The sequence below is a fragment of the Dromiciops gliroides genome, chromosome 5 (assembly GCF_019393635.1).
Source record: "Dromiciops gliroides isolate mDroGli1 chromosome 5, mDroGli1.pri, whole genome shotgun sequence".
Lineage (NCBI taxonomy): Eukaryota > Metazoa > Chordata > Mammalia > Microbiotheria > Microbiotheriidae > Dromiciops > Dromiciops gliroides.
This window is the reverse complement of record NC_057865.1, coordinates 226,232,961-226,258,903: the sequence shown is the minus strand read 5'-3', so window position 1 is coordinate 226,258,903 and position 25,943 is coordinate 226,232,961. Positions and strand designations below refer to the sequence as shown.

General features: G+C 53.7%; 2 protein-coding genes across 3 annotated transcripts in view; both read right to left on the bottom strand.

The window, feature by feature from the left end:
- Positions 1 to 1,061: 1,061 nt before the first annotated feature.
- Positions 1,062 to 14,339, bottom strand: NXPH4 (neurexophilin 4). Of its 2 annotated transcripts, XM_043967212.1 has the most exons (3): positions 13,929 to 14,339; positions 11,577 to 11,789; positions 1,062 to 2,881 (listed from the first exon to the last, which is right to left on the bottom strand). In XM_043967212.1, exons 2-3 carry the CDS (start codon positions 11,631 to 11,633, stop codon positions 1,964 to 1,966), a joined length of 975 nt encoding a protein of 324 aa, XP_043823147.1. In that variant the 5' UTR covers positions 11,634 to 11,789; positions 13,929 to 14,339; the 3' UTR covers positions 1,062 to 1,963. The 2 variants fall into 2 exon arrangements, with proteins under 2 accessions (XP_043823147.1, XP_043823146.1); XM_043967211.1 differs by lacking the exon at positions 13,929 to 14,339 and having other exon boundaries at positions 11,577 to 11,817.
- Positions 14,340 to 17,888: 3,549 nt separating this feature from the next.
- The window catches only part of LRP1 (LDL receptor related protein 1), a 114,977-nt gene continuing 106,922 nt past the window's right edge, over positions 17,889 to 25,943 (bottom strand). Inside the window, exons 79-89 of the mRNA XM_043969073.1 lie at positions 25,600 to 25,716; positions 23,666 to 23,842; positions 23,102 to 23,242; positions 22,568 to 22,741; positions 22,206 to 22,367; positions 20,589 to 20,763; positions 20,323 to 20,424; positions 20,068 to 20,129; positions 19,621 to 19,711; positions 19,125 to 19,269; positions 17,889 to 18,887 (exon numbers count right to left, since the gene is read on the bottom strand). Coding sequence (XP_043825008.1) covers positions 18,747 to 18,887; positions 19,125 to 19,269; positions 19,621 to 19,711; positions 20,068 to 20,129; positions 20,323 to 20,424; positions 20,589 to 20,763; positions 22,206 to 22,367; positions 22,568 to 22,741; positions 23,102 to 23,242; positions 23,666 to 23,842; positions 25,600 to 25,716 — 1,487 coding nt within the window. The 3' untranslated portion in view covers positions 17,889 to 18,746. The remainder of the gene's footprint in view (positions 18,888 to 19,124; positions 19,270 to 19,620; positions 19,712 to 20,067; positions 20,130 to 20,322; positions 20,425 to 20,588; positions 20,764 to 22,205; positions 22,368 to 22,567; positions 22,742 to 23,101; positions 23,243 to 23,665; positions 23,843 to 25,599; positions 25,717 to 25,943) is intronic.

Sequence of the window (25,943 nt, the reverse complement as noted above, 5' to 3'; positions counted from 1 at the left end):
GAAGCCCATTTTGAATCTTGCCCACCTATATTTCACTTCAATGACAGTTTCTGTCCAGCCACCCTAATGTAGGGGATACTACCCTTCCTCATCCTCACCCCGGCTCCACCTAGCCCTGGGTGTTGAAGGACTGGAAAGGAGGGTTCTCTGTGTCTAAGCTTGCCTGTCTCCTCTGGCTGGAGTTCCCCAGGGTAGAGGGGGCTTTGGGCACTGGAGAGCTGTAAATGAAGCTGCTGCCAATTAACGCCTGGGCAGGGGTTAGAGGCAGATAAAATTAGCTACAGCTACAGCAGGAGGGAGAAGTCTGGGGTTGGGGGCTGGCAGCTGGGGGTGGTGGCCAGGAGATTCATGAGGTGGGGGGACCCGGCTATAATCGGCATGTACAAAGTATCAGCAGCATTCGGACATTCCCCAATCTGCCCAGCTCCAGCTCATTTCTTCCCCATCCCTGTCTTCCCAGGGCTTCTTCCCTCTTTTTTTCCCACCCCTGCAGGTCTGCAAACTCAGCGCCCATGAAATTAAGGAAGTAAAAGTAAGATCGATGGCTCCAGATGCCACAAACACCGTTAGCCCCTCCCTTCCCACTCTGCTGCCCCGGCTGGTATGTCTAGCTTAGTTGGGACTGAGCCTGATGACTTGTCACCTCCCGTTGCTTATCATTCTACCTTCTAGACCCCAGTCCCTTTCTTCCTACTGTTTCTATTTGGCTCACCCCCACCTAGGCTCGCTGAGATCTACATCCCCTCTTAGGTCCAGACTCCCTTTCCCCCACCCCAGTCAGTGTTTCCCCTCTGCAATGCGCCCTCTAGGGAACTGTGTATCTCACTGATCTTAGAGACAACCTTCAGCCTCCTCACTTTTCAGGGCTAGGTGCCCTTCCCCTCCTGAAGCTGAATTCAGTCTCCTCTTCTTCTCTGTTATCACTTCTGTCCCCACTTTAGTTTCCCCACTTGTTCCCAGAATAGAAAAAGAGGTGGCCAAGGTGATCCTCAGGGTATCCCTTTCTCCCCAACTCCAGCCACCTCGGTAAAGGGCTCACACAGACTCATATTGGATTTGACTTTATTTTCTTCCCTTTTCATCTGATTTTGGGGAGGGGCATAGAAAAATAAGAAGCAGCAGGAAGAGAGGCAGGATACAGCTGGACACCACTGCTCATAGAGGAAGGTCAGCAGGGGGCAGAGTAGGACCAGGGGCCTAGAGGCTCCCCCATCCTTCCAGCTCTAATTTTTCTCCTGCCCCAGCTGTGGGTCTTGGGTGGTCACAGAGGTGAATGGATATAATAAGGGATCAGGCATAATAAAGGTGGGGGCTAGACATTACAAGGGTAGGCCAGGCATTATAGGTGGCCAGGTAATACAAGAAGAGAACTGGAGTATAAACATCTTGGGGTGGGGGTGCTGGAATTACAGGGAGCTAGGTCAGAAGTTGTTGGGGGAGAGGTTGTTGACCAAAGTGGGTGCTTTGGAGGCTGTAAAGCCTAGGGCAGGGGGAATAGAACCCCTCATTGCACCACCTCCCATTCTACCTCCCCCACTTGGAAATTTGAAAGTGCTTAGGAAGGAGGGGCTGGGGTCTTCTGGGAAGGGAGATGGACTGGAAGAAGACAGAGCCAAGGTGAGGTCCCTGGAATGCTGGGTAGCAACACTTTTCTAACATGGAAGGGAAAATCTTAGGCGGGTGAAGGAAAGGAGAGGTAATATACGGGGAAGGAGAGATGAGAGGGGACAGTAGTGTCCTTCACGCGGGACTCCCCATTGCCCTTCCCCCCCAAAGAGAACCCCTCTCCCCTCACCCTGGCCTCCCTGTCTCTGCTCTGCTGTTGCGCCCATCTGACAAGAGAGATTCCGGGGCAGAGGAAATGTGGGAAGGTAGGAGATGTTTGGGATAAGGGGCTCCCTGCCACCCTCATCTACGGGAGGATTAGGTTCGAGGGAAGCAAAGGGCAGTCGCTGGGGAGTCGTTATCCGAAGTAGGGGTGCTCGCTCTGGAAGTTGTAGTCCGGGCACACCTTCTGCACCAGTTTGTAGTCAAAGCTGAGAAAGGAGACGAAGATGCAGATGACTTTGAAGGGCTTGGCGCAGAGCCACGCGGCCTGGCTCTGAGTGTGCTCCGTGAAGCACACCTGCGACGGGTCGTACAGACAAGGGCGGTGCTTCCGAGCTCGGTTCGTCTTCTCATACTCCACGTGGCAATTGAAGGCCCGCGACTCCTTAGCCCCGGGGACCCCCAGTGCTCCTCCAAGGGGACCCGCGAGCGCGCCTCCTAGGGCACCTCCCAGAGTTCCCCCCGACGGCATCCCTAGCGATCCTCCCGAAGGCACCCCCAGGGGAGACCCTAGCCCGGGTAAGGAGGCTCCCTCCAGGGCCAGGGTGGACTGCAGAGGGTGAGGCGACGGCCCAGTGAGCAGGACACCCCCAAACTCGACCAGCTTTGACGGAGGCACTATGCTGACGCTTAGGTTGCCCAGACTGGAGGAATTGTGCCGGAAGTAAACGCTGAAAGTGCCGTTGACGTGGTCCACTATCTTGCCCGTCACCAGCAGAGAGAACTTGAGGGTGTGCACCCGGAAATAGAAGTCCCCCCAACCGAAGATCTTCTTTGCCCTGGCTGCTTTGACCGAAGGCTTCCTCTTGGTGCGCTGTGCTGGGGGTGCTAAGCCGGCCCCGGCTCCCCCAGGCCCCCCAGCCCCAGCCCCAGCCCCAGCCCCAGCCCCGGTGTAGTTAGTTGGCCAGGCCCAGTTCCAGGTGTCGGCTGCGCCATAGCCTTCAGAGGAACGAGGGGCCGGAAAGAGGCGGCCTGAGGAGCCTGCTCCAGCCCCAGCAGGGCGCAGCTCCAGGTAACGTGAGGTCCGGGACACCGGGAGTTGTGCACTGGAGGCCTGAGGAGTGGGAGGGGACAGAGAGAGAGAGAGAGAGAGAGAGAGAGAGAGAGAGAGAGAGAGAGAGAGAGAGAGAGAGAGAGAGAGAGAGAGAGAGAGAGAGAGGAGATAGAGAAAGAAGGGAAGAGGTGTTGGGAAGGTAGCCAGGATTCCCTCCCCCGGCTCATGCACCCTTTCCCCCAGGTGGGCCCCCTCTCTTTCTGTGAACCGTCGGGGAAAGAGCCAAAGTCAGCATAGCTTCCATGGGTCTCATGCCTCTGTTTCCCTTTCCTTTGAACTCTGTCTACGGTCTTTCTGCCTCTCCTAAGCCATCTCCAGCCCCTCCTCTATCCCTGGACCGATTGTCCTCTTCATCCTCCTTCCCTTTTCTGGAGGAGAGAAGAGGACGCCAGGTTCTGGGTTTGTGGGGAGAAAGCTAAACAGGGCAGGAAGGACAGGGAGGTAAGGGGGAGCGAGGAAAGCCGCCTAGCACGGTCAGCTCCATCTGTGGCCCCCGTGTCTGCTCATTAATCAGGGTGGGGGGGGCAGCAATCTATCAAAATCTGGAGGTGGTCTCAGGGGAAGGGGGCGGGAAACTGCGACTCAGCAACTCAGGGCCGGGCCAGATGGGGCTGAGCCAATGCCGACCCCGGAGGGGGGTGGGAGCAGGAAGGAAGAGGCCCACACTGAGTCGGCTCTTCCCCGGCTACCTGCTCTGCCATCCTGCAGTCTCAAGCTGCCCGCTGTCTTTTCTTCCCCTGTCAGAGGGGGGGCGCTGCGGAGCCGGAGATAGAAGTAGGCTGCAGGTAGTGCTCCGAAAGTTGCCTTGGCGAGGGATTTGTTACAGAGCGGTCTTAGATTGCGAGGACTGAACACCTCTTCCAGTTGTGCCCCAAATAAGATCCCCACTGCCAGCTCCTTTTGGAATGGGTGGGCGTGGGGAGCTTTTTGCCCCAAGGGACTTGCAGGGGAGCGGAGGGGAGGGGGGGTTTCAGGTGCGAGGGTCCTGCTCCTGTCCCCCTCCCGCGGCCGCCAACTAGCTGGCGCCCCCGCCTCCCTCTCTCCTCCTGCCTGTCTCTCCGTGTCTCAGGTGGCGGCCGATCCGGTGAGACAGCGCTGGCGCGAGTACAAGATGGATCGAGAGGCGGGAGCGGCCGGGCCAGGCCCGGGCCATCAATTATCCGGGGGCGGAGGCGGAGAGGGGGGGAGGCGGGAGAAGAGGGTGCAGGGAATGAAGGAGACGAAGAGAGAGCGAGTGAAGAAATATGGAGATGCTGGGAAGGTTGGGGAGCGGGAGGGAGGAAGAGAACCGTGTATGTGTGTTTGTCTGAGTGTGCGTGTCTACACTGGGTAGTGGTGAGAATTCAACAATGTGTATGTACTTCCTCCGTGTGTTGAAGCACTGAGAGGCGTGAGTGCATGCACTCGAAGGGTGTGTATTCATAGTGCGTGTGTACAGGAGGTATACACTGTCCTTGTATACGCAAGGTGTTCCGGGAGTGTGTACACACCATGTGTGAACTCGCTGTGTGTTTGTACACGTTGTGTGTGTATACATTATGTACACACCAGTGCGGGGCCGGAGGCCCCAGGAGCCTTAGTGTGGGGGGTGGGGAGCCACAGATGAGCCGGAACCTCAGTCTAGCCGCCGCCGCCTCAGTCCCCGCAGCTCTGCGATCCCGGGTTATTAATGCCGCCGCCGTCTGCTCATCATACATATTTATCGCCCCCCCCTCCCATCCCCCAGCCCTGCCCAGGTGAGGGGGGCGAGGGGCGGTGAGAACGTAAGAGACAGACACTGAGCACTGAGCGGGGGAAGGAAAAAGAGGAAAAGACAAGGAACCCCGTGGGCTGAGGTGGGGAGCAGAGGAACTGAGCCTCTTGGGCTGCGGGTAGGAGCGAGGAAAGATGGGGGAACTAAGACTTCTGGACTGGAGGTGTATTATGATTGGGAAAGCCTGTGAGTCCTTTCCTCTACCGGATAAGGTTGGGGGAGATGAGCCCCTTGAACCAGGGAAGTAGGGGTGATTGTTGAGCCCTTTGGTCTGGGAAGAGGAGCGGCAAAGAAGCTCTAGCCCTGACCTGTGCCCATGCTTTTGACGAAACCAATCGTCCCCTCACCCCCACCCCCTGCTGCCCACACAGTAGATGAGAAAACCAGTCTGCAGGAGGTACAGTCACTGAAAATTGCTGCCTCGGGTCCGATGGTTCTCTCTTCTAGGACTATCTAAGCTACGTTACTTTCCCTTACCTACTCCTAGCCCTTCCCTGTGTTCCGCCCCTTGCCCCTTTCAGGTTTCCAGGCATACCACGTTGCCCACCCTCAATCCAAATCCTAGTTCCTTTTGGGGGATGGCCTAAAGTCTTCCCTCTCCTTGCACGGAGGAATCCAGGAAGGTGTCTGCCAATTCCCCAGAGACCAGCTCAGCTGAAAGGAGGAGGGACTGGGAACTGGGGGGTCCTGAGACAGCTTCGAGGGGATGTCTGAAAGTCTCTTGTCCATCCTTCCTTCCCCACCCCGGGTGTCTGATCCCAGACAAATTGCTGTCTCGCCTTCTCTGATCCCTGCAAATCCCGTGACTTTGGTCCTCTCCCCCCCCTCCCCATTCACTGCAGGAGTCTGGAAGAGATGAAAGGAAAGTGTGCATATGTGTGTTGATGTGCGTGTGTATGTGTGCGCGTGTGCCCTGACCGACCTTGGATGGGGGGAGGGGTGGTGACCTGGGCGGAGGAAGGGGTATATCTGTGGGGAAAAGGAACTGAGAAATGGGAACATGAGAATACAATGAAATAAAATCTTTTTCTTCTTGGTCTTTAAGTCCCCTTTTCTATTTCCCCCTCCCCTTTTATCTCTGTCTCTATTTCTGACTTTGTCTCTGTCTGTCCCCGTTCTCCACTCTCTCTTGACACTCTTGTCACCTCTTTTTTTTTGTTTCTGTCTCTGATTCTGTCTGTCAGTGTGTCTCTGTCTCTCAGTCTCTTCCTGTATTGATGCCATTGCCTGTTTTATAGAGGGACTGGGGGAGACACAGGTTGATCCAAGGAGACAGAACAAGGTATGCCTGGATCCCGGAAGCTCCTGGTGATCCCTCTGGGCCTACTCAGCTTTCTGATGAGGACTGGGGCTCCCTTCGCATGGCGAAACGGGGATGGGGCAGTTTGTTCAGAAGTGTGTAAGTCGGGGAGGCAAGTGGGGGACTGGTGGAGGGGGGGCGAACATTCGCCGAAGCATCGGTTTAATTAAGCTAATTGGGCGCGGTGACATTTGCAGAGGGGAGAGGCGAGCGTGGTTGACAGCGCGAGGTGGGGGGGGGGAGGGAAAGGGAAGAGAAGCTTGTCTTCACCAGTCTCGCAGCCTTGGGCCGGAGGGGGTGGGGAGGGGGTGTTACGAGCTGAAGCTGTACATAGAGGAGGTATGGATGGAGGGAGAGAGTGGGGTTTTTCGTTTGACCCCCTTCGGCCCCCGAGTGTGAGCAATTTGAGTGTAAGGTGAAAACATAGAAGTATTGATTGGGAAAGTGGAAGGATGAGGCAGCCCGGGGTATTAGAGAAGCTTGAGGGGACCCCAGGACTTTGGAGGGGGAGCACCTCCAATACTCCTTCCCCATTAGTCTCCTTCCACTACAAAAAGAGCGTGAAGAGAACGGGAACAAAAGGGAACGTTGGGAGTGTGGGGGAAGAACTCTGATTTTGCTGTCCATCCGAGTCAAAGGGGCAGATGGGTGGGTCCTGGGATCCGTTTCCTCGCTATTGCCCATAAACCCTGCACAGTTCTTTGTAAATGGGTACATAGACAGCTAGTCAAGAGGCAAAGTCTGGAATGGGAAAAGAAGTAGGCTTATTTGGAAAAAGGTAATAGTAGGAATGAGGGCCTTTGAGTGCCCCCCCAGCCGCATTGCAGGGATTCCCCCCCCCTCCTGCCCCCACTTTGTCCCCAGGCGAGATCAGCTGAGAGGCGCCGGGACAGTAGCCATCCCACAGTTGGTCGCTCTGGAATCTGAGAGCCGTGGTTTAGGGACCAGGGTTGGCCTCAGCTCAGCCAGGAGGAAGGAGGCTGAAGCTATGAGCACGCACACACACACACACACACACACACACACACACACACACACACACACACACACACACACACACACACTGTTCATCCTCTAAGGCCCTGCTAAGACAGGACAATTGGGACAACTGTTGTCAGCGGTCAGAGTGTTATGTGCTATTGGAGGTGGGGGCGTCCTGAAGGAGGAATCTCATTCTAATCACACAGGATGGGCCAGGAGGGTTAGGTGGGGGTACCCTCAGGACTTCAGAAGGATAGAGAGGGGGTCACGAATCACTGTGTGGGTGGAGGGAAAAATGGGGTCCGACCTCAGTGCCTCTACTTTTGCCAAAAGCTTCCCAAGAGAAGGCTCTCCTACTCGTTTCCCTGTGGGCTCTCCCCACCTACGGCGCCCAGCCCAGCCCTACATCCTGGGCGACCTCTCCTCTTAGCCTCCAGAACCGAGCAGGGTTCGGAGGTGCGTGGTGAAGGTAGGTGGTCACAGATCGCTAATCTATTACCCCATTCTGCAAGCCCGGCTAGAAGGCGTAGGGTTGTAAGGCTTTTCAGAGGTCATGACTCTTGCCTCCTTGTGACCTTGGAAGAGGCCTAGGGTGGGGGTAGGGGTGGGGGAGAAGGAAGGGCACAGGGCTGCAGAGCTGAAAGGTCCTCTCTCAGCGTCTACCCCCCCTTTCCCTTCCCCCCAGCCCGTCTCCCGGGCCGCAGCGCAGGGCTCACTGCTATCTGAATTTTGATTTTATTTTATATTTTATTTCCTTGCTTCCCGGAGCGGGTGCCCCCCGGGAGCGGTCCGCCCCCCCGCCCCCGCCCCCCCCCAGCCCCGCGCCTCACTTTATTATTGCAATAAATGTGTCTATAAAGGCGCCGGCTCCGGGGCGCGGGGCTGAGGGGGGATGCGGGGGGCAGGGATGTAATTTCCCGAAGCAGGAGCCGGAGGCCGGCGAGGCGGGGTGGGGGTGGGGGAGGAAGGTGTTGGGGGGAGGGAGAAGGGAGGGGACTGGAGAGGGGAGAAAAGACTCATCAATTTCCACAGCCCTTGATCACAGTCTCCCCCACAACCAAACCCTCTTAACACGCTCCATTCCTCGCTACCACCCTCTGGTCCCCGTTATCCCGCTCTTTTCCCTCGCTTTCTCTTCCGTTGTTCTGCTCTTCTGCCACTTATTCCTTTCTGTCCCCATTATATCTAGCTTTATCTCGCTGCCCCCTCTATTCCGCTGGCCCTCATTATTACTATTTGTCATTCAGTTCTCTCCCGACTCCCTCACCTCCTGGTTTCAGTTCCCCTCCTTCCCTTCCCGGTTTTAAGACGCGATGTTCTGCCCTCGGAAGCTCTGGGCGCAGGGCGACTACTGAACCCAGCCGCTGCCCATCTCGCTTCCCTCCCCGCCGACCTGGCCCCAGCTGCGGTCCCAGATTACCCCAAATCCCTGTGCGCTGCTCCCTTCTCGAGGCCGGGCTACGCGTGTCTAAGTGGCCAAGCTAGAGATTAGTAGGGACCGGGAGGGGTGGAAGAAAGCGGGAAGCCGGGCCACTGGGGTGGGGGTAGGGGGCGGCGCCCAGGGAGTAGTGGGGCACGTCTCCTTGAGGCCTGGACTCCTGGGTTATGCCCAAATGCACCTTCTTCCCACTTCCATCCCTCTCTCTGCTCCCAAGGCTAGGGAGTCCCAGAAAGCCTCCACTCCTTCGCTCCAGAAGCTAATTAGTGATTAGTGATTAGTGATTAGTTAGTATTGATCCTGCCCCGCCCCATTTCCTTGCGGGTGGGCTTCTTCCTGAGGCGGCTTTATTTGCATGGGGAGAGAAATGAGACGTTCAGAGACTGAGGGAGAGAGACACCCAGAGATAGAAAAAGGCAGGGGGAAAAAAAAACTTAGGCAGAGACACCAAATATATTTAGAGAAATAGAAAGCGAGAGAGTAAGGAAAACAAACAGATTTTGTGAGAGATAAGGGAGGAGGAAACCGTGAGAGACAGTAACTGCAAAGATAGGTGGTTAGAGAAATGGATAGCAGAAAGAGAAAGATGGATAAGGAGAAATAGAGAGATAAGAGAGAGATAAAGGAGGGGTGTGAGATGGATGGAAAAAAAAGAAAGCTGGGTTAGAGACAGGAGATAAGGGGGAGAGGAGAAAGAATAAAAGAGCAGCAAAGATAAGGGGGAAGGTTGGGGTTTAATAGGCCTAGGGAGGCAGATTGATAGGGTGCTTTTGTGGGTGTTGAGGGGGTGAATACTCCCCAGACAGTTCATCCCTGCTCTCTGGCAGATGATCTGTGCTTTGCCACCCCCCCCAAAAAAAAACAACCCAAGGGCATTTAGGCATGGATACACACTCTGACACATATCTGGCAACTACCCAGGCTCTCATATATACTCTAAACACAAGCAAGCTCACACCACAGACCCATACTTAGGCATAGATGCACACACACACACACAAATACAGACACACTCACAGATATAGATGTACTCAGATACACAGGTACACACGGAGATAAACATACTTGGACACAGATACACACACATCTTCAGATACAGGTACATACATTCAGATGTACAAATACACACAGATTCACCGTGCGCAGTGCACACACAATCATTTTCACTCTCTCACTCTCCCCAAGTCTCTGCCAGATGTTTCATTTCCCTTCAGGGGGGAAGGAAATTAAACCAGCTTGGTCAGCTAGGGGAGTTTGGTTAAGGGAGAAAAGAGTTAGGGGTGGTGGAGGGGGGCAGAAAAGGGGTGCAGGGCTGATCGGTTTCTGGGACCAGGGAATCCAGAGCTCTGGTTAGGAGCCCCCATCACTCCCTGTTGAACCTGAGTTCCAGCCAGGTGGGGTTGTTTGTCAGAAGTATGAACCCCCAAATCTTGCAATCCTTATGGTTTTAGTGGGGGGTCCAGGCAACCCAAAAGCCATTCCCTGCCTCTCTGAACCTAGGGGCTGGACCTGGCAAGATGAAGCCTGAGGAGGGTAGTGGGGGTAATTTCCCACTGCCTCTGTACTTTATTTAGCTGCCCCTTTTCCTCCTGGAATCTGTAATTGGGGTGGGAGGAGAGAAAAAAAGGAGATAACTGAGGCAGCATTAGAAATTTAACTCACCCCCCCCCAGTCACCTTTCAGCCTCTTCCCCCCAAGGTCAAACAGAGTCTAAGGAAGAGCCAGAAATTTGAATGCCTGGGATTTTGGACACTTAGCAGACCTAGCCCCTGGCGCTGGGTTGGCTGAAAGGGAAGTCACTAGGATGAGAGGGATTGTAAGAATTGGGGGTGATGAGCTCCCCTCACCCCCATGAGCAGCTCAGACTCTATTCCCCAATAGCTTAAACACCCAGAGAGAAATTCCAGTCTTCCCCAAGGAAGGTTCCTCCCTTTATCTTCCTTGCTTCTTCCTAACATGAGGCCATCAACATCTGAGTGGAGGGCTGAAACTGATAGAAGGGAAGAACCAAATAGGGGGCAAGGGAGGCTGGGGGGGGGCTGCAGCTCCATCCCACCCCAACCCTAACCCTGTGGCAATGGGGCACATCAGAGAGGACTCAGAATGTTCTTCAAATAACCAGCTGTAGACACACATATACATTTACACACAGGCATACACAGAGGCATGGATAAATATTTGTGCAGAAATACACAAATGTACACACTCATGTACCAGGAATCATATACAAACACACACATTCACACACAAATGCATGCATACATTTATACACTGCATCTACAGGCCAGGGGGACTTAGAAACAATTCTTTTCACAAACACACACAAACGCACTTTTAGACACATTCCACACAAGGACATCCATTCACAGGGCACACACCCCACACGTGTACTCACACCTAGGGGCTAAGGGCTTCACGAGGAAGGTGTGTGTGTGGGGTACAGCTGTCAGGCTTCTGTAATTGAGTGGAAGGGGACATGTTGCTCCCCCACCCCCCACCCCTAGGAAGGCAGGGAAACGGAATGGGAATCTCTTCAATCAACCTGTGAGGTTGTGTGCCAGTGTAAAATTGTGTGTGAGCGTGTAAGCATATGACGCTGTGTGTATATGGCATTGTGTGTGTGTGTGTGTGTGTCCAGAGAAGGGTATATATACAGTAATACAGCACATATAAAATGTGCAGGAAAGAGGAATAGGAGAAATGGACAAGGCGAGACAGCGAGACGGAAGGGAGAGGGATAGCGACAGAAAGGATACCGGGAGACAGGGACAGGGAGAGACTGACACCGTCTCTATCTCACTCACCGTTGTCTCTCACACATTCGAGTTGTGTCTCTGACACGCTCCCTTCGCCCTTTTCTGGAGGGGAGCACTTGGGGCCTGACCCTTCTCCCTTGCCCCCGCCTACACAAACTTGTTTTGGAGAAAGCGCGGGTCCAGGGGTACCGGGGTCTTTTTGTCAGCCCGCCACCCACATCGCCCCACTCCCCTAGGCTCCCAGATGCCGCGCAAAGTTAGATCCCGCCGGGATGGGGGATGGGGGTAAAGGGGACTGGAGCGGCGCAGAGGAATCTCCCCTCGCCCCTACCAGTTCTAACCCGTGGACCCAGGAGTCCGAGACAACCCCCTGACGCTTAGCATTCCCCAGGGCCCTGGAGGCCCAGACTCCTGGGTCCCCAGCCCTTTCCCCCGCCCCCTCCTCCCAAAGCCCCCGCCTCCCCTACCTTCCGCAGGAACCAGGGACTGAGAAGCAGGGCCAGCCATCCAGGGAACAGCCGCATCTTCCCGGGGCTCAGGGGTGGGAAGCAAGGGTTGGGGAGGGGTAGGCAGGCACCACAGGGGGATAGTCCCCAGCTGTGGGCGCCGGGGACTAGGGGAGAAGGAAGACAGGGAAGGAGAGGAAAAGAGGAGAGGAGCTGAGCGATGGACCTGGGGAACTGAGCGCAGGAGAAAGAAGGAAAGAGATTGGGGGGGAGAACGAGGGGGGGTGGAGAGGGCGGGGGGAGAAAGTTCAGTCTGGCACCCGGGCGGGGGGGGGGCGGGACTCTGGGTCCCACCAATCCCGGGCCGCGCCCTCCACACCCCACCTCCCCCTCCCCGCAGAACGCGGGGAGGGGGGGGGTGACGAGAGAAGGTGACTTTCACCCCTCCTCTGTCTGGAAGCCACGCCCCAAGGCCACTCGTGAAGGACCACGCCCCCTCCCCAAAGGACCACGCCCCCTGTCTCGGGCCCTAGCTGCTAGGGTAGGAGCTGTCGACCCCCTTATACTTCCTTTCCTTGAAGGAAGGAAGGAAGGAAGGAGGTCTAGGATGCCTAGATGCTAGAGTTGGGGTCATGGGACTCTGATTTTGAGGATGCTTCAAGCCTACTGGCTTGAAGGACAGGGGATATTCGTGCTTGGGAAGGGGGTGTCAACTGAGCTTCCAGAGAGAGTTGTGTCTCATTGTGGGGGAGGCAGAAGGCTTTGGGAAAACAGAAGACGGGCATTCAGGGCTCAGATCAGGTACCCTAGATGAGCTGGGGGCATGGAGCCGGGCCGTGGTTGTCATTCAAGGAGTGATTAAGGGGGCTTTAGGAGGGAGGGGACCAGGACTGAGGTTGGCCAGCTACAAGATGGGCAGTGATTGGAAGTGTCCTCAGAGAGCCTGGAGATGAACTGGGGCCAGAGGAGTAGAAGAGGAGGGCTGGGACAAGGAGTCAGGACCTGAAAGAGGAAATGGGAGATGAGGGTGGGCAAAGCCTTTAAAAGGTGTCTGTGGAGCTGAGACTGAGTGAGGGAGGTTGGGGTGGTGTACACTGGAGGACGAGGAGGGGGAAGGGAGAGGTCTGGAGGAGAGGATAGGCCTAGCCCTCGGGGGCAGAACTGGGGGGGTGGGTCTGGCCCTGCCCGAGCCGTTTGTCAGTCCTATTGACAAACGTGACGGGGTTTCCGCCCGTGATCAATGATTCTCATCTCCTGGCCGAATGAGCCACCAGGCCCTCATCCATCCCCGTCAGCGCCACAGCCGCCGCCGCCTAAGGCCCCCCTCCCACCAGCCCGGGGCCGGCCCCAGAGCTGTCCCATGGCTTCCCCCGACGCAGGCCCTTCTCTGCTTCCTGGTTCCTTCCCTTTCCAAGATCCCTAGTTCCAGCATTGCAGGACCCTACTGCAAAATTGACTCTCGGATTCCCGACTCCACTCCTCGCAAATTCCTAATCCATGACCCCTAGACCTCCTCCAGTTCTTCCAAAGTCAGTTGCCAGCTTCCTGGGCCCGTCCTTCTGAACAGTGCAGGAAGCCCCCAGGCCCCAGTGCCGTCCCCCATACCAGATCTCCCTAGTTGTTTGGGAAAGCCTCCCGCAAGCCTAACCCCCTCCCTCCTTAGTGCGGTCTCAGCCTATCCTCCACTTCTGCTTATCCACCGTCTGACTCTGTGCCTGTCTGTATCTCTGCCCCCGGCTGTCTCCCCCTCCCCCGACCCAGTCTTTCTCTTCTCTGCCCGCGGTGTCGCCAGCTGTCAGCTGTTGCTACGCACTGAGGCTGAGGTATGACCGAGACCGAGACAGCGACAGACAGAGACAAACAGAGAGAAGCGTAGACAGAGACGGACACCCGAGACCAAGAGAATCACAGAGCTTAAGCACATTGTCTGTCTGCCTGCTATAGGTAGGCAGGCAGAGACAGAACAGAGGAAAACACAGAGTCAGGCTGGGGAGGGAGAGACAAGAGGAGAGACTGGAAACACACAGGTCTGCACCTGTGCTGGAGGGGGCGGCCCAAGTCGGGCTGCCCGGGCCGACCGGAGACTCTAGGTCACACAGACCTGGGCACCCAGGCTACCGCCCCCCGAAGGTTTGCAGGGACGCAGTAAGGCTTCCAGGTGGCCGCTAGGGGCAGTCTCTAGAGGATGAAAGTCATCCTATCCATCCCCCTGCCTTCACACCACCCGCCCACCCGGAAAAGGCTCCAATCTCTCTGAAATTGCTTTCTCTAGGGAAACCCGGGTTCCTGAGGATTTCCGCCAGTCCAGAGCTCTATCCCAGGGTTATCCGCCCTTGCTCGCGCTCCAGTCTTAGTTGTTACTCCTTTTCTCACCTTCTCTCCCTCTTTCTGCCTCTGTCTCTTTCTTGTCCTTCGCCTTCTCTGGCCTGGGGTAGTGAACAAAAGGGGTGGCTTCGCTGTCTCCTCTCAGAAATACTTCCTCGGACCCGGACGGCGTGTGTGTGTGTGTGTGTGTGTGTGTTTGTGGGCGGGGGAGGAGGGAGCCCCGGATGTTGAAGGGGCGTCAGGGCTGCGCCTGAAGGGGTAGTGTACACAGCCCCTGTCATTCCCCCTCTTCCCCTCCCCCCCTTCCTCCAAATTGCCTGGTAGCTTCGTGTGGCGCGACAGGCAGAGAATCAGGCAGCTCCCCGGGGCCGGGTACCAGGTGTGCGGCTGGCATCTTGAGGACTGGCATAGGCTCTGGCAGCTGGAAGAGTCTGCCAAGCCAGCCAGCCCCACCCCCTCCAGTTGGGGATATCTGGCCTTGGGCGCAGTTTGGGGGACTGGCTGGACACAGGGGTGCAGATTCGGGCAGTGGGCAGGGGAGGGCTTTTCTGGAGACTGCTGGAAAGGAGTGGGACAGGAAGGTGGAGGGAGCGCTGGGGGGTGCAGGTAGGGAAGGAACGGGTAGAAGTTGAGCCAGGAGACGGAATGGGCTTGAGACGAGGACTGGGTGTATGTAAGTGTGTGTTGGGAGCAGGAGTTGGCTACGCCGGTCGGGCTGGAGAAGGGATAGTGTGCCGGGGTGGGGGCATGAGTCTTCCAGTCTACTAAATCTTGGTGGAGAAAATACTGACGCCACCTGGCGGCCATCCTGAGTCGTGATTTCGTCCTACTTGGTATATGAGGTGGGGCTGCTCTGTACGCTGCATCTACCTGAGCCCCAATTTATGGCTCTGTATCAACCACGAGGGGGCGCTTCAAGAGCCTTTCTTTGGGACGTTGTCAGGGGTCGAGCGAGGAAGATCCCTTATTTCTGGAAACTGCTCTATTCACCCAGGCTACAGCCTTGTGAACCATTTGAAGCCTGGGAAAGAGTTTAAGGGTGTGGATGGGAAAGTGGATGGAGCCCGGGGTAATTGATCACAGATCAGTTACTTAAGGAGGAAAATGTCACAGATTTTTTCAAAGACAGGCTTTGAATAGGCATCCTTGGGATCATGGGGAACCTCATGAAGGACTGAGTAGGAAGTTAGGGTCTCCATGGGAAATAGGGTTACAACAAGGATAAAAAGATACACAGTGTCTCATATCTGTGTCACCTTCTCTGGGGTGGATGGAATCTGGAGTCAGAGTTCCCTTGGTGGTGGAGGAAATGCTTCCAGGTGGTCAGCAGTCTGTTCTCCAAGTATTTGGATGTTCAGCCTAGTGAACAAATACTGGCCTGGGAGTCAAGAGACTTGAATTCTCTTCCCATTTTCGATCACTAGTGAGCTGCATGACTTCAGGAAGTCACTTCCCTTCTCTTGCTCTCATACTCTTCATTTGCAAAAGGATGAAGCTGTATTAGAATGTCCACAGTTCCTTCCAGCTCTCCAAGTGTGACTCCGAAATTATACCTTTGTTTCTGGCAGCTCCTCTCCTTCTCTGTCTCATCCAGTCAGCTGCTCAGCTACAACCCTCTGAAATCCTTCCTTACCTCCCAGGGATCTATCTTGGGTCCCATTCTCTCAGAGCCTCATTCATGGCTTCTGACAAACCAATGATGATATGATCTCCAAGGGGTACAGTTTATGGTGGTGCTCCCCCCAACCCATGTATGAAAATGGCTTATATTTATATAGTACTTTATGAATATGAAATCCTTTATCATGAATTGGTTTTGCATAACAACCTTATGAGACAGAGGAGTAGGAGGTTTTTTATCCCTATGTTACTGATGAGAAAATGAAGGCACAGGGAAAATGATTTGACCAAAGCCATATGGTGGAAGTATGATGTAAGAATTTTCTTCAAGAGACCCTTGAAATTTTTTTTAAGGGAGGGGAGAAAACCCTTCAAACTCCAAAGGAATTAATTTTTCAACGTGTGATTTCTCTCTGTGAAGGATATAGTTGTGTTTTTTTTTTTTTGGTTTGTTTGTTTTTTTTAGTGAGGCAATTGGGGTCAAGTGACTTGCCTAAGGTCATACAGCTAGTAAGTGTCAAGTGTCTGAGGCCGGATTTGAACTCAGGTACTCCTGACTCCAGGGCCGGTGCTCTATCCACTGCGCCACCTAGCTGCCCCGAAGGATATAGTTTTGATTAGGAAGTTTGCCTCACCAACAAAATAGATCAAATTTCTGGGCCAGGTAGACTCCAGAAAGTCAATACAGCTCAAGATGAGATAAGTAGAGAGTAGCTGCTCTCAATGAGCTTACCACTCAGCAGGAAGGAATGCAAAAAACACACAAATAACTATTATTCGAGGAAGAACTGAGAAGCACATTGTATCATGTAAGCACAGTACTAAAGAAAGGGTGCTGGTTCTGGAAAATTGAGGGGATTGGACGGGGTGGTCACCAAGGTTCCTTCCAACTGTAGAACCTTTCACTTCTAGGTTTTTCCCCCTGTAAAATGGACTTAAACTGGATGATCTCTATGGTTTCTTCTTAGCTCTAAAACTAATCTAGATTGAGTGATTTTCCCAGGGTCACAGAGAGAGTAAGTGTCTGAAGCTGGATTTTGAACTCAGGTCATAGAGGAATGGCTTAGGGCAGTACATACTACATAGAATTGCATTTTTCTTTTATAAGTTGGACTGTGAGCTTATCAGTGAAAGAAACTCTGAGGGAGGAACTTACTTCTGCCCACTCTAGAAGTTATTCTACAAGGAGTAGAGGATGCAGAATATTAAAAACCTAGAAATTACCTTAAAAATAAAACTAACCCGGACCATCTAGTCCCAAGTACATTTTTTCAGATGAGGTCCAGGGAGGTGACTTGCTCATGGTCACACAGATAGCAAGTGGGACATTGTATAACAAGGTTTAGATGAGACATTTGGCAAGATGGCCCCAAGTCTGGACTGGGTAAAATGGATCCTTCTGTATACTAGAATTATTTTCAGATTAATTCTCTGAAAGCTTTGAACTCTGACTCTCCATCTAGTTCTCTTTGTATTGTGGCATTCTACCTCAAAGGGAACAGCATGGATAAAAGCAGAGATAAAAGAACCTAGAATGTGTCTGGAGAGCAGTCATTTGTCTGGTTTTGCTGGAGGGTAGAGTACACTGGGAGAAGTGGGAAAGGAAGCATGGAAGGATAGATTTGGGCCATTGATTGGAATGCCTTAGAGCTGAATCTTCTTGGCAATGGGGAGACACTGAAGCTTTCTGAGTACTGGAGTGAGGTAGTTAGTGCAATGCTTTTGAAGATTAACCTGCCATTGATGTGCAGGATGAATTGAACCGGGGAAGACGCATGGCAGGAAGACCCAAAAGGACACTATAGCAATTGTACAAGGGAGAGGTAATGAGGACCTGGACCAGAGTGGTGGCAGTGGGGATGGATGGGAGAGATATTGCAGAGATGTAATCTGCACAATGTGGCAACTGATTGGCTATGGGAAAATAGAAAGACAGGGAGGAGTCAAAGAAGAATGAAGAGGTTTCTGGTGACTGGGAGAATGGTGGCACCATTATCAGACTTAGGGAAGGCAGGGGAAGGTGTGCTTCTGAAGGAGGAGGTGATGAATCTGGTTCAGGGCATACTGAGTTTGGGGTATTCTCTGTGAAAATGCAGCTGGAAATGAGGGTCCAGAGCTTGGGACAGGGATTGAGGCTGATGATAATCTAATTAGAGGCAATCATCTAATTAAAGACTTTGTAGACAGACATACTCAGAGGAAGGTAGAAGAGAAGGCGAAGACTGGGGTGGGGAGGAAGCTTTCCTTTTTGTGGGAATAGGGTAGTGCTCCCTCTAGTGGTCAGAGTAAGAAAAATGCATTTCTCATCCGTTTTCTCTTCCCACCCGCTAAGAGCCCCACTTCCCAACTCTTATTTCTTTCCCTAAGAGAGAGGCCAGTTGCAACTCCTAGTTTTTTACAATTTTATTTATAACAATATCTGTGTTATTTAGTTGTAAAGGAATTCAGCAAAAATTATTAAAACGTTCATATCCCCAAAACAGGGGCTGCCCATTCCTTCCTAGGAGTGCCCCAGGATTTCCTCAGCCACCCTGAGGAGTGCGGAGGGGCTGTTTTCCCCCCAAAATTCCCAACTGTGGGAGCCACAGTGATGGGAGGCAGGGAGGGATGTTTGGGATGGAGTGGGGGGTGGGGTTCTGTTTGGGATGGGAGGCCAGGGCAGCATCCATCTTAGATAGGCCAGGGGTAGGATGTGACCACCCCCAAATAAGACTAGAAAGAAGATTAGCTCTGATTTTGGCTGGAAGTCCCCCTTCACCCCAGTGTTGTAAATGGTTCCTCCTCCCTCAGATTAGCCCTTGGGGAGCTGGAGACCAGGAGGGAAGGGTTGGATATCCTCAACAAAGTGTCCTGTACAGGGCAGGATGGGGTGGCAGCTTCTAACTCTCCCCCACCCTAGGACAGTCTGGCGGGAGTTGTGGAGGAGACACACCTTCCCCCCCTTTTAGCCCCATGTCTGAGCTGCACAGACCCCCAGAGCCCTCCCTGCCCCTCACCCCGGAAGGCAGCATTGGGGGTGGGGCAGGAAAGGGAGGGAGGACAACGGAAAGGAGATAACACTGCTCGCTCGCTCGCTCGCTCACTCACATATAAAAAGTAATTCCTTCATTTTTACATTTATACATCGGCCAGGGGGCCAGGTTTGGGGAGGGGGGAGTACTCAGGTGAGGAAGGGAAAGTTTAAAAGGGTTTCTCATGGTAAAGGGAAAGATCTCTGGAGTCCAGGGTGGGGTGGGACAGGGGCCCCTATGCCAGGGGGTCTCCCAGCTCATCCTCAAGGCCCCGGCCTAGCAGTTCCCGCTTCTCATCGGTGCTGGCCAGTGAATGTCGGCTACCATGGCCACCCATGTACAGAGTGGCATACACGGGGTTCGTGAAGTTGGTGGGCTGTGGAGAAGAGAAAGGCATCAGAGGGAGGCCCTTTCTGCCTGAGCCACTCCCTACCTCCCGCCTCTCCCCCCCAAACCCAAGTTCCTTCTGCTCTACGTCTCCCCTTTTGCCCTCCTCAGGTTGGGTCCCCATATTCCATTCACTAGCCCCTGTATTATCCCCAGATCCCGGTATCTTTCACCCCAGGAGGCTGCCCGTGCCTTCTTCTGCTTCTCTTCTCCCCATCCTGCCTACCTTATCAGGATCCAGAGCAAAGTCAGCATCTAGCAGTCCTCCAACATCATCGGGCTCCCCACCTTCATACATCTTGTAAGTGGGGTTCCCAATCTCTACATTCATGGCTCCGTTGGTCATTCGCTGGTGTTGGAATCCCTTGGCCCTGTGGAGGAGAGGCAAGGGCAAGAATGACAAAAGTGTCAGGAAAGAGAAGGCTCTGGTGTGATGGGGTCATTGGCAAGGTTCAGGAGGCACTGGAGAGGAAAGCCAGTGCAGGATACTGGCTGGAGGACATCACAAGACTTTAAGGTTCCAATCCTCTGAATAAGATCCTTTTTTTTGTTTTTGTTTTTGTTTTTGTGGGGCAATGAGGGTTAAGTGACTTGCCCAAGGTCACACAGCTAGTGTCAAGTGTCTGAGGCTGGATTTGAACTCAGGTCCTCCTGGATCCAGGGCCAGTGCTTTATCCACTGTGTCACTTAGCTGCCCCTGAATGAGATCCTTTCCAACTCACCCACGGATTCGGCGTTTGTACCAAAAGACAGATCCAGCCACCAGGAGCAGCAGCAACAACAGCAAGAGTGGGATGAGGATGGAAGCTATACCTTAGGGAGGGAGGAAAGAAGGGGAGAGTCATGAAGACCTTGGGCCTGGGACTTGCCCAGGGTCACACAGCTAGTAAGCATCAAGTGTCTGAGGCCAGATTTGAACGCAGGTCCTCCTGAATCCAGGACCGGCGCCACCTAGCTGCCCCTATCACTCAGTAACTCGTCCCAGAACCCTCCAGTGTCCTAAGTGTGAGGTCCCTGTCACTGGGAGTTTTCAAGGGGAGGCTGGATGGCCACTTGTAAGGTTGAACTCAGTGGTGTCAGGTTTGATTCTGCTCCATTCAGCAACCAGGCCCCCTGCCACCTCCCTCCTCACTTTACTGCACCCTCCTTCCCACATCCCCAAAACCTACGTCCAGGCTGTGACTCGTTGACTGACTGCTCACACCGTGGGCCTGTATTTGGGGAAAGGCACCTAGGAACAAAGGAAGAAGGTACAGGAATGGTTGGCATAGTCCTCCATGGTCCCAGAAAGGCCCTAGAGGAATCTCTATGTGGGGATGGGGAGGGGGAGAGGGGTCAAGGGGTCCCTCACAGGGCAGACCAAGGAGAGATGGCCAAGGAGGGATACCCAGGAGAGAGGCCCCATCAGGCTCCCTAGGACTCACTGGCACTCCGGCATCTGTTTGCTGTTCATGGTGCAGGAACCTCCATTGAAACAGTGCCCCTCACAGGTTAGACAGCTAGGGGCCACCCGGCCATCGGAGCAGCTGCAGAAAGGGAGGAATTAGCCGAGGGTCCTGGGCAGGAAGGGGTGAGGCAGGGGGCTGGTGAGCATGGGACAAAAGGGCTTGTGCCAGGGTGGGGATGTAGGGGAGCTTACAGGCTTGGACTGCAGGAAGGGTAATGGTCCAAACCTCTCCCCGTCACTCACTTGCAGGTGACATCCCCGCTCTGCCTCATGATAGTACAGGTCCCATCCAAGCAGCGGCTACATTTGTCCACCTGGCACTGTGGTCCCTCAAACTGGCTTGTGCATCGGCACAGCTTGGTGCCATCTAAGGCCATCTGGCACACCCCGTGGTTCTCGCAGTAGTCAAAGCATTTCTCTGTTTGAGTCAGCGGCAAGGGAGGAAGTGGGAGAGAAAAGGAGAGCTGAGCCCTTCACGCTCTTCCCCATCCCCATCTCTCCTGACTCCTCCCTCCCTCCTCCCAGCAGCCAGAGAATCTCATCGTCAGGGACCCTCCCAGTGTAAACCATTCCTTCCCCACCAGGAGCATTTTTCCTGTGCTCTCCCTTGCCACACTGGGCTCCTTGTCCTTTCTCAGACCCAACGCTCCCATCTCCCAAGTCTGGCCATTTTTGGTTTTTTGTTTTAGTGAGGCAATTGGGGTTAAGTGACTTGCCCAGGGTCACACAGCTAGTAAGTATTAAGTGTCTGAGTCAGGATTTGAACTCAGGTCCTCCTGACTCCAGGGCTACTGCACCACCTAGCTGCCCCAAGTCTGGCCATTTTTGCTGATTGTCTCCCATGCCCGGAATAAGGCTCCCTCCTCATCTCTGCCTCCTGGCCTCTGGAAAGGCCCAGATAAAATCCCGCCTCCTCCAGGAAGCCTTTCCCAGTGCTCCTTAATCTTAGTGCCTTTCATCTCTGACATTATCTCCTTTATCCTGCCTGTGGCTCAGTGGTCTTCCCCAGTAGAATGCAAACTCCTTGAGCTCATGGACATGTTTATCTTTCTTGTCACTCTCAGTGCTGAGCACAGTGCTTGACACATGGGAGGTACTTAATAAACGCTAGTTGACCACTACTCCTTGGCTCAGCCTTGTGCCCAGCTAGGTCACCACCCCAAAGGTGGCTGAGTCATAGCCCTCTAGGAGTTAGAAGGACCTTAAGTCCACCTAGTCTAGCCTCTTACTTTTTTGGGTTTTTTTGGCAGGGCAATGAGGGATAAGTGACTTGCCCAGGGTCACACAGCTAGTAAGTGTCAAGCGTCTGAGGCTGGATTTGAACTCACCTCCTCCTGAATCCAGGGCTGGTGCTTTATCCACTGTGCCACCTAGCTGCTGTCTTCTACAGTATTTCTACCCTCTCCTTGAAAACCTCCAGTAACAGGGACCTCACTTTCACAGATAGCCTCTTTTTAGACTGCTAGGTGGTACAGTGGATAGAGTGCTGGGCCTGGAGTCAGGCAGGCTCATTTTCCTGAGTTCAAATCCACCCTCAGACACTTTTAGTAGCTGTGTGACCCTGGGCAAATCACTTAACCCTGTTTGCCTCAGTTTCCTCAACTGTAAAATGAGCTGGAGAAGGAAATGGCAAACCACGCCAGTAGCTTTGTCAAGGAAACCCCAAATGGGGTCACGAAGTGTGGGACACAACCGAAACAACTGAGCAACAATGAGAGAGCAGCAGTCCCCCATCCTTTCAGCAGATTTGCTAGGAATATTTGTTTCCATCCTCTCCTCATCCTGGCAGCCCCACTCTGTCTTCAAGATCCATTCCTCCTTACCCCACTTTATACCTCCCTGGCGGTGGATGGCACTTACTGAATTGGCAACGGTCGCCCAGAAAATCTGGCAGGCACCGGCACTGGGGTTGGTTGCCCTGGTTGACGGAGCAGGTGCCATTGTGGGTACAGTATCCTGCACATACCTGCTGGTTGCATGTGGGGCCTGTGAAGCCTGTTGGGCACCGACATGTGGGCACGCCTGAGGGGGGAAGAAGGGAAAGGATGAGATGGGGCACCAAGAAAATGAAGGGGTGAGGGGATCAAGACAGAGAAAGGGGGTAAACTAAGCCTAAGAGAAAAGAGACAAACAAAGAGGGAGGTTGAACAAAGGAGGGGGAAAAGAGGGAGGGGGAAACTGAGGTAGAGAAACGGGGTGAGGCAGAAAGGATGCCCCCATACCAGAGGGTGAGGCAGCACAGGTTCCCCCGTTCTGACAATACTGCCAGCACTGGTCCAGTTCACACTTATCTCCCGTGTATCGAGGCTGGCAGCGGCACTTGGGCTGGCTCCTGGCATTGAGGAAGCAGCTACCACCATTGAGGCACTGGAGGCTGCAGGTACCTGGCCGGTGTGCTGTTGGAGGCAGTGAGCAAAGGTGACACGGTGCTTCGCCCAACAGGTGGGTGCACACACACATATACATTCTCTCTTCCCCTCCTCTTGGAGGAATCAGCTGGGAAGCTGGGAGCTTGGACAGGGTTCGGGGTTTGGGGAGACATACAGGGATGGTGAATCAAAGAGTATTCATTGGGGACTGGGGTGAATGACTGATCGAGTGGGAGGTGGAACCCAGGTCAGGATGATTGGTTATGATACTAGATCGAACATGCAAAGGAGAGGGGTCCCGGGTCTGGGGTTACACATGGAAACACCCGGTGCAGGTGAGGGATTGGGGGCTAAGCATCAGGGAGAGAGCCCAAGATAGGCACGTACCATCTGGTGGCGGGGTGGGTGAGGGCAGCAGAACACAAGTGCCGTTATCCAGCCGTTTCCCATTGGGGCAGGTGCAGACAGGGCCGCTGGGACTCAGCAGGCAAAGCCATTCACATTTCTTTCGGTCACAGGGATTGGTCACTGCAGGGAGGACAGGGTTGGGGGTAGAGTACAAAGATCCTCAATTCCGCTCAGACTCCACCTCAGCACCTCAGCAAAAGACTCAGGATACCTGATCTTCTTCTAGACCCCCTGACTCTCTTCTGTTTCACCAGATCCTAATTCCAAGGACCTTCCCTTCTAGCCCTGAGACCCTTAGCACTCAGTGTTCTCCACCTCCCCACCCAGTCTCCTTTAATCCAGTCCCCTTCACCCACAAGACCCAGGATGCCCCTCTTTCCATGATTTCTTTTTCTTCCTATTATATCCCAGAAAACTTCAGGACCCAGGACTCAATCTCCCATTCCCTGGGCTATCACCATCAGGATTGAGGCTTCCACCTCTCCTCCCCCTCAAAGAGCCTCTGCTCATCCGACACCCTCTGATCACTTACTAAGACCCTACCTTCAGGTTGTTTGTGTTGATGATACAGGACCACATCTGAAGCGTGGCTCAAGCCCCCAGTCAGGTTGATCAAGGGACTGTGACCAAATTTATGAATTTTGAAGACCCGGTTGTTGATGTAGGTGACACCATAGATGTAATCTTCAAAGACATCGATGCTAAAGGGGTGACTCAGACCTGTGAATGGAATAGGAAAGGGAGGGGGAAGAGCAAACTTGGAAATAATTCAAGTATATCTCCAATCCGAACCTTTCTCTCAACCCACAGCCATGCACGTACATCTGCCTAGCGGACATTGCCACCTGGACGGCCAGCCCAGTGCCAGCGCTTTAACCTCAATATATATGATGATTTATCCATATTGTATTATCACTCCTCCTTTCTTCCCCCCAGAATAAACCAAACCACTTCCTCTTGCTGACTTGCCTATTTTTTGGGGGGTGGGGCAATGAGGGTTAAGTGACTTGCCCAGGGTCACACAGCTAGTAAGTGTCAAGTGTCTGAGGCCGGATTTGAACTCAGGTCCTCCTGAATCCAGGGCCAGTGCTTTATCCACTGTGCCACCTAGCTGCCCCTGACTTGCCTATTTCTGTCTGTGATGCCCAGGTTCTACCCAGGCTTTCACTTCTCCCCCACCCCCATAGTCAGTCATTCATCCAGGCCTGTCAGTTCTATCTCGGAGCATTCTCTCCCATCTCCCTTCCTCCTTCCTGTTCCCACCAACAGCACCCTAGTTTAGGCCCTCATTACCTAAATATCTAGGCTACAGCAGAAGCTTCCTAACTGTTTTCTCCACAGCCTCTCCCTCCACTCTAGCCAGTCCAGCAATGCCAGATGAATCCTCTGCTCAGACACCTTCTGTGGCTTCACACTGACTACAGGGATGGATCTCGGACTCTTAAGTCTGGCATTCAAGGCCCTGTCAGACCTGGTCCTAACTTACCTCACCAGCTTTATCTCCCACGCTTCCCTGACACACACTGTACGGCTGCAGCTGAATTTCATTGCTCCCCATACATTCATGTTCTTGACCACCTCTGTACTTTTGCTTTCATCACCACTTCTGCCTCAAATGCTATTTCCCACCCCTCCCATCTCTACCTATAGAAATCCCAAACATCCTTCAAGGCCTAACTCGAATGCCATCTCCTTTATGGTACATTCTCAGATCACTCCAACTAGAACCGATGTCCTCTCTACCCTCCACTTTGCATCACTCCTTGGCATTTTGCCTATCTTGCCCTGAATATGAGTTACTAGTGGACACACAGCAAATCCGCAGCACCCTAAGCTGCTGAAGGTCAGGCACTGCCTTAGAGAGCCTTATCCCCCTTACAGCACCCTGGATGTGGAATGCAATTAAAGTTTCAAAGTCCAGGCTTTGGAGAGCCTGGGGCGTCCTCCTGTGGAGGGCATATCTCAATAGAGAGCTCCTAGGATGGCTTGGGCTTGAGGAGGACCGACAGAAAGAAAGGCAGAGGAGTTGGAGACAGGAGGGAAGGCCAAGGAGAAGGTCTGGAGTGTTACAGGATGGAGTGTTTCCACCCTCTTGTTGCAGGCCTGTGGTGGGGCTGTCCCCAAGGTACCCTGGAAAGGTCCTCACCTCTTTTTTTTTTTTGGTGAGGCAATTGGGGTTAAGTGACTTGCCCAGGGTCACACAGCTGGTAAGTGTTAAGTGTCTGAGGCCAGATTTGAACTCAGGTCCTCCTGACTCCAGGGCTGGTGCTCTATTCACTGTGCCACCTAGCTGCCCCAGAATCTTTCTCCATTTTTCTTTTCTTTTTTTTTTGCAGGGAAATAAGGGTTAAGTGACTTGCCCAGGGTCACACAGCTAGTAAGTGTCAAGTGTCTGAGGCTGAATTTGAACTCAGGTCCTCCTGAATCTAAGGCCAGTACTTTATCCACTGCCTCACCTAGCTGCCCCTGGTCCTCACCTCTTTTGCTGTCAGCAGCCAACACAGGGTCGGTGCCGTTGAGCCGGATGCTGCCAATGATGGAGAGCTTAGCATCTGCCCAGTACAATCGCTCGTTATGGTAATCCACCGCCAAGCCTGTGGGGGTTGGGAGGAAGCACATCATGAAGGCCTGGTGGAGGGATCTTTACTCCCATGGAGGCAGAGGGTGAAACTCTCCCGGCTATCAGGACATCACAGAAATTCACATTCACTTCCCTTCACTCATCAGCTCCAAAGGGCCTTCCCAACATTCACCCTCTGTACACTTAACTGTCCAAACCAATGGGATGGACCTGAGGCCCCTCTCTCTCCAGGGCTCCCAA